General features: G+C 35.2%; 2 protein-coding genes across 2 annotated transcripts; one reads left to right on the forward strand and one right to left on the reverse strand.

Moving 5' to 3' along the window:
• Positions 1-214: 214 nt before the first annotated feature.
• Positions 215-1,034, forward strand: LOC149392020 (peamaclein-like). Its single transcript, XM_089620389.1, has 2 exons — positions 215-425; positions 527-1,034. Exons 1-2 carry the CDS (start codon positions 326-328, stop codon positions 709-711), a joined length of 285 nt encoding a protein of 94 aa, XP_089476515.1. The 5' UTR covers positions 215-325; the 3' UTR covers positions 712-1,034.
• A 1,339-nt stretch (positions 1,035-2,373) lies between these two features.
• Positions 2,374-6,259, reverse strand: LOC149392021 (aspartic proteinase 36-like). The gene is made up of 12 exons (XM_089620736.1): positions 5,952-6,259; positions 5,739-5,859; positions 5,079-5,506; positions 4,812-4,968; positions 4,440-4,522; positions 4,258-4,354; positions 3,826-3,895; positions 3,541-3,738; positions 3,261-3,382; positions 3,010-3,111; positions 2,831-2,928; positions 2,374-2,645 (listed from the first exon to the last, which is right to left on the reverse strand). Exons 1-12 carry the CDS (start codon positions 6,173-6,175, stop codon positions 2,474-2,476), a joined length of 1,872 nt encoding a protein of 623 aa, XP_089476862.1. The 5' UTR covers positions 6,176-6,259; the 3' UTR covers positions 2,374-2,473.
• Between the last annotated feature and the right edge of the window lie 1,182 nt (positions 6,260-7,441).

The following is a 7,441-nucleotide window of genomic DNA, read 5'->3' on the forward strand; positions in this document are numbered from 1 at the left end:
AAATAAAAAGCCAAAAACCATAAATAACAAACTTACAATCTGTAACCCGCTGGATAATGAATAGGAATATGAATTCCTTAAAAGTTAAACAAGAATATGACAAGAGAATTATATTCATAAAATTAAAAAATCCGAATATACACAATAACCTTCACACAGCCTCTAACTCTAAGCCCCCTTAATTTCTCCTATAAAAACCCTTCACTACAAGTCTCTTAATAAACAGCTACCATTTGGCTTCACAATATTATTGCTTTCTTTTCATCTTTGTTATCAACACTCAACTCTATCTCTTCTTCTCTCTCTAAACAAACACACAAAAGCAATGAAGCTCGTTTTCACGGCTTTCGTGCTTGTTTGCCTTGTCCTCGCTTTCCATGAGACCACCTCAAGTATGGCTCCTGAACCAGCGCCACATGACCCAGGTAAGTATATTTATACATACATCTATATATATTGTCAAAAAAGAGTGCACATATGATATATATATATATAATTATTTTGGATGGGCATGCAAATATTGCAGGATTTTGTGGGACAAGATGTGAGTATAGGTGCTCAAAGGCATCGGCGAAGGATCGGTGCTTGAAGTACTGCAAGATTTGCTGTGACAAGTGTCACTGCGTTCCTTCGGGTACGTACGGACACAAGGACGAATGCCCTTGCTACAGAGACCTCAAGAACTCCAAGGGCAAACCCAAGTGCCCTTAATTATTCTTATTATTATTCGTTTATCATACTATAATATTCCTGAGATGATTCGTGTTGTTATCTTATTGATATGATATATATCCAATAATAATGTTCCATTAAGAGATATCAGCAAGGGTTGGACCATCGATCTTGTTATTTTCTCTGATCTATGATTAGATTATATATATATATATATATATATATATATATATATATATATATATATATATGATGAGTAAAATGTAAGTGGGACTGGGAGATTGTTGTTGAAGAATAAAAGTATGTGTTATTAGTACTTGCCATCGTATTATTATTTGCTCATTTAATTTTTCCCCTGTAGGGGTTGGTGAAGGGTTTAACGTCTTTTTAAGTTTTTGTTTATTTCGGAGGTTGACTGAGTTTGAGATTTTCCATATTTTGGCATGGACTCGCAGTGCATTTTTATATGACGTAACAATCACAGACAATTAATTGTGTTATGCTTTAATTTTCAAATGTTTTTTAAGTTTAAGGAATGTCACTGTCATGTGATTACTCATCTCACGCAACGCATAGCATGTGCCTTGGGCCCCAAAGCAATAGAAAAAGAGAGAAGAGATTAATTTGTTAGGTCTCAACATTCTACAATGATCAAACAAAATTGCATCAAAATAAATGTTTGTAACCGCTACAAGGTCAAGAATGGTTTGGTACTGCATCTTTTTATACGACGATCTTCGCGTTGATTAGAAGGACAAAAAAATGAGCTAATTTTTAACTTATTATTATAAAAGAGCGACATTTTCGTAAGTTTTTTTAGGTTTTTTTTTTTCCTTTCACGTCATGAATGTTTATTCAGTTTCTATAGTTTTTGTTGTCTTCGTTTTTTCTGTGAAAAAAGAGACTCAGAAAGACATGAGACTAAGAGGCGACGAATAAAGAGGGAGAGCGAGAGTAACAAGGCGAGATAGAAAGGAGAGCCAGAGAAATGAAGAAGAAGGGAAAGAGAGCAGGGACGACTTGAGACTTGAGTCATTTAGGCAATGGTTTAAGACCTAGATTTTTTTGGAAAATAAAGCTAAAAAAATACCTCAAATTTTAAGGGGGAAAAAAAAAACTTTAAATTTTTGAAAAACTAAGCTATCATACTTAATTTTTTTAATATATTTAAAAAAATTCTTTTTTTGTTTTTACTTCTCACCTAATAGCTTGGGCCGGCTTTGGAAAGTAAGTTGATTCACAAATTTTGTTCATTGTTTTGCTATGGATAGTTGGAAGGCCTTTTTGATGATTTTTCTTATATTTGCTTTCACTCAAATAGGTTTCTTAAATTCTTCTACACCAAGTTTGGAATTCGTGAATTTTAATAACGTAAAAAGGACAAATGACAAATCTTTTTCGTTCGTTTGTTTCCTACGATTGTTCTTTTTGTTTTTTAAGACTAAAGCAAGCTTGAAGATTTCCAGAGAAACTGGGAATGCCACGGCCCATCATCATAATGCCACGTCACCTTTTGAGGATTAAACCGTCAATATATTAGCGCTCTGTTAATGTTCAGCTAAAAGCAAATCAAGAATTCGCCAACTGAACAAAGAAAATATATGTATCCACGCACTGAGAAAATCTTGAGCCTCTAAAAACTTGTTGCTGGCGTTTTCTTTTCCTTTCTATCAATAATAGGATCAGTTATACAAGAGCGGATAGAATATAAGATTACATCTCTATTAAATGAATATTTTATATCATTCGGCTATACAGAATTCATATTGCGAAGAAAAAAAAAGTATAAGGAAATGTGTTTCTAAAGTGGCTGAAGCTCTTGCTCAGGACCAACAGAAGTACCCACAGGCTCATACGAATCAGCGTTTCGTCTTTTGTATCTCCAAACCATCAATCCGATCATCGATACTCCTATTGCCACTGTAACACCAACTCCGAGAGCCACTATCCATGGATGTCTCTTCAGCCATGGTCTGTGACGATTTGATACAGAACTCAAACGTGATTACCACTACAAATTGTACATTTGAAGTAAATGTCGTCCAAAGATGAATATAGACAAAAAAGGACTTCATGGCCATAAAAACCTTGATCTACTGCAATCTTTTGGACTTAATCCTTCTATTTCTTGACAATTGAAAGGGAAGGAACAACGTACCGTTCCCTTTGAGGCTCAACTTCTAATTTGATCAGTTGGTAATCTCCGATTTTCTCAGGAAGTTGCATATGATGCTCCTTTAAGCGCAAAATTATGCCCTACTCAAGAATATCAGCATTAGATACAAAGCTAGGCTACTATGATCAGTTTTATATTTTTAACATGAAGAATGTTAATACCATTGCTTTGGTCTTGGGAAAGTAGTCGTCGGACCCCTCGGGGGAAATGGCCCATCTGACAACGGAATAATTACCTTCATGTTTTATATTCATCAAGTGAACCTGAAACAAACAAAAAAAAGAAAGGCAGGGAAAAACTCATTGATTCAATTATAGTATTATCAAAGCAATGTATTAAAAAAGAAGATTGAAAGGGTCTTTGTTATGATGCTTCAATTATCAGTTACTATAGCAAGATACCACAGCTATACCTGTGACACGTCAACTTTGAGTTCATTGGCAAGGAACTCTGTAAGTTCTGTAACATTGAGTTCCAGAGATTTATTAACACCAAGCGTCATATCAAAAGTTATTACTCCATACTGGATTTCACCTACGTACAAAATGTAAAAAGACAGCATCAAAAATATAGCCCGAGACCACGTCTGGGGCCACAGAACTTGCGAACTTATTGCATGACCATCAATTATGGCTTCCATGGTTCTTATTCAAATTCAGGGAAGTAAATTTAAGAGCGGAAAATTGATCTACCTGGAAAAACAGTCTCAGGCGGTCCTTTAGGCGCTAAGCTAGGTGAAATTCGTGTGCTTGCGTCATCAGAATCCATGGGAGAAGGTGAAGGACTAAGAACGTTCAATGTCTTCCATAATTCAGTACAATTACTTTTCCAAAAACCAATTTTATTGTTTTCTCGATCATATGTGACGAGAGTATTGCGCACAACGATTCCTGTAAAATTAAACCGCTAACAAGTCCATAACATTTTCAGAAGCACTCAAAATGTTGAATACAGGAATCCAGATAGAGATAGTGTACCTCCCAAAAGAGTAGTTTGGTCAGCATTTTGAAAGATTCCTAAGCAATATGCACCGTTGACCTTTGTATGCTTTAAAAAAAAAAAGAGCAAAAACGATATAAATTATTGAAGGAAAAAAAAATGAAATCTAGCCAGTAATATGTATGAAAACAGATTTATAAAATGCATAAAACTTTAACCATGGTTGTATAAATTATCCACAAAATCATTACGTGCCAGCAAGGACAGACCTAGAGGGCTTGTGAGGGGTGGTATAATTTTTGTTTCCTTAGGGCAGGCTAGCATGATTTTTTTTTTCATGTAAAATAAAATAATTAGGGAGGGGGAGGGGGCTTGGTCTTAAGATGCGACGTCCCTGCTCGCCAGATTTTTTGTCACCAGAATCTCGTTCTTGGCTTCAGGAAAACAACATGACTGAGATGAATAGTTACCTGAAATAAGTAATTCTCTGGAGTCAGTGACAACTTTTGTCCATTTTCGAACACCATGTCAACTATTGGGAAGTGTTTTGATAATTGAGTGACATCCCTATTCAGAAAATTTATAAAATGTTAGTTGTAAAACCAAATAACACTATAACTACAGGAAAAAACAAGGTTTTGAAAGAAAATACCTTCCAGCACCTGAAAAACATATATCATTATAATTTGGGTCAGGACCATGGATTTGTTTAAGGGGATGCAGTTCCCTCATGATCTGCATAGTTACAACACAGTCAATACTAGAACCACGTTTTTAGCCAAGAAAAAGGAACATTGTTTGTTGTAGATTCTTCAATAAACTAAAGCTAGCATCTGTACACAACAAATATACATGTACAATGTTTGATGACTCAAGATACCAACGCTTCTGCGAAAGCATCATTTCTCTACCTTGATATGCAATCTTTGTTGGGAAAACTACATCTTTTTAAACAAAATGTTCTACTTGTTCTATTATCAAGAAAAAAAAAATGAACATGAGAAGATCGAAGTGGAACACTTACAGCATCCTTAAATGCGCGAAAAGCCTCTCCCGGAAGATAAGCATACGTTGTTCCGCTATCCAAGACAGTCCCATATTTTCCGTCGAAGACTGTTGGGTTCAGTGTCAATGGCTTCCCAGCGACATGCATTTCCTTTAACTCGATGTTGTAATAAGGGCTGCGATCACACCCCAAAACTAAAGTAAATGTGTGAGATGTCCAAAACATATCACCCAAAAAAAAATTAATAATAATTCAACAACCGAAATTCTTGTTCAAACTGCGCACCTGCGATTAGGGTCGGAGTGGGTGAAAACCATATCAGGGGGAGATTCAACACGCCCCAGAACCATCGCACCGCCGCCGATTCCCATCCCACCGTAACACAACGAGAACGAGTCCTCAATCGCGCCCTTGTCAACCAATTGATCCATCACACTAAGCGGGCCACGACCCAAACCGATAATGCCATCAGCACGTTGGCTGTACAAGTCACCGGTTTCCGAAGTTTCGCAGCCAAAAACCGCACGCTGCGGTGCAAGCGCACTTTCATTTCCGAAGGAGAGGACGTCATTAGCTAGAACGCCGTTGCTTGAGCTCATCTCGGCATATCTTCGCTCGTAAGTGCATTGTAACCCTGCACTGTCGCAATTACAGCTCATACTGCACTTTACGGGCTCATAGGTGCTGGAAGATTTCGGTTGGAACCTCGGATCCTGAGCGAGGATTAATCTTTTTTCAAGGTAAATAGGATGAAAATAAAATTTGTCTTTCTATATTTCATCAGAGTCGCAAACTAAGACTCGCAAATCCTTGTGGCTATATTTCATTAGAGCCTTTATAACCAGGATAACAATCATTCCATTGAAAAAAATAATTAAAAACGAGATAAGTTACACAGACTGAATCAACGTCCGATAAATAACATAAAGGTCAACGGGTCAGAACCTGATGTTTCCCACAGTGTTCACAATCAGCACATGGCACGTACGTCACGGTGCTTCCCGTATCGACGATCAGAGCGAATTCCTGCGGCGGAGTTCCGATTCGCAGCCGCGTCGTGTAATATCTACATCAACAATACTATAAAATTGAAGAACAAAAAAACAGAAACAATTCACGATCAGATTTGCAGCGAAAGAACACGGAAGAAACTCTAACCCGTTCAATAGGAGGTCATCGTAGAGTCTCATGCGTGCATCGGAAGAGCGAGACCGGTCCGACTTCTGGAGCTTTCGACGCTGAAAAGACGACGCAATCGGCGACGGCGAAAAGAGAGGAAGGATCGCCGGCCGGCGGTGAGATTCGCCGGAGCCGAGGAGGTTTTCCGATGAGGTTAGGGCCGCGAGGGCGATGAGGAAGGTGAGAAGAGATAGTCTGGCCATAGGGAACAACTGAGGACCCAAATGGAGAGTCCTCAAGAGGAGGAAAATTTTAGGGACGAAATAGCTGATTTGGAATTTTGAAGGAGTGTGAAGTTTCCTCTTTCTCTCATTGGCTATTTATAATTTTTTCCTTTTTTGATAATTGGCTATTTATAATTTAAATGTAATAATGTATATAGTTGTATTTTTAATGTTGATGTAATATATTTGTATTGTGTGTTATGTTGTGTCTGTGATTTGGTCGGTAACAGAATGTTCATATGATCTTAACGGACGGCGCTCGGATATTGTTGTGTCTGGATTAGCTTATTAAGTCTTTTTTTAGATTTTTTTTTTAAAGTCTAGTTATTTTAAAGCGTTTGATAAAATAATTTTTAATAAAAGTTGGATAGTTCTTTTACAAAATATAAAACAAAATAGAAAAAAAAAATTTCGTAGTTTTTGAGAAAAGTATTTCTATTTTAAGTTAGATTATGATTTTATCTTCAATCATTCAACAATATTAAATGTCAAAAATTTGTTTCCTTTCTGATATAAGGTTGTACGCGTACTTTAGTGATCAGTGGTGATAGATAACAGTGTTTTTTTTTTAATTGTATTATGAGTTGTAAACTTTAAGGATGTACAAGTCTATAATTTTATTATTTTAAGTTATCCTTTATATGTGTATTAAAATTAGACACTGATTATAAATTCAAAAAATAATATTAATAAAAACATATATATATATATATATATATATATATATAGCCAATCTTAATGTTGATACTTTATACAAAACATCTCAAATATGGGTTGCGCGCGCGCGCACACACATATATATATATATATATATATATATATATATATATATATATTGTTTTTCTATCTTTCAATTAATAATTATAATTTTATTACATATAATATTAATAATTTTTATTAACTTTGAGAAATGTCTATTTTGGTATTTTTATAATTATATATATTTTTACTAAACGCTAAATTTTTTTTCTATTAGCAAAAACTATTTTAAATTTTTTTACCAAACATTTGTCTGCTTTTTTAAATAACAGCTTTTTTTTAAATCATAATCTAAAAGCATTTTTTTAAAGCAAAACCATGTCAAACGGTACCAGGCCTATGGTTAGATTTTATATTACGAAGCTCATAATTTTTATAAATATTATCAAGACCTATGGTTAATAATAAAAAAAACATCCATACATGGATTTCTTTTTCTTTGCAATTAATGCAAATAAATGTTCCATCAAGATCTTACTTTATTAA

This window comes from Urtica dioica, chromosome 7 (assembly GCF_054948205.1).
Source record: "Urtica dioica subsp. dioica isolate 48M chromosome 7, U.dioica_male_clone48M_v1_H2, whole genome shotgun sequence".
NCBI classification, from domain to species: domain Eukaryota; kingdom Viridiplantae; phylum Streptophyta; class Magnoliopsida; order Rosales; family Urticaceae; genus Urtica; species Urtica dioica.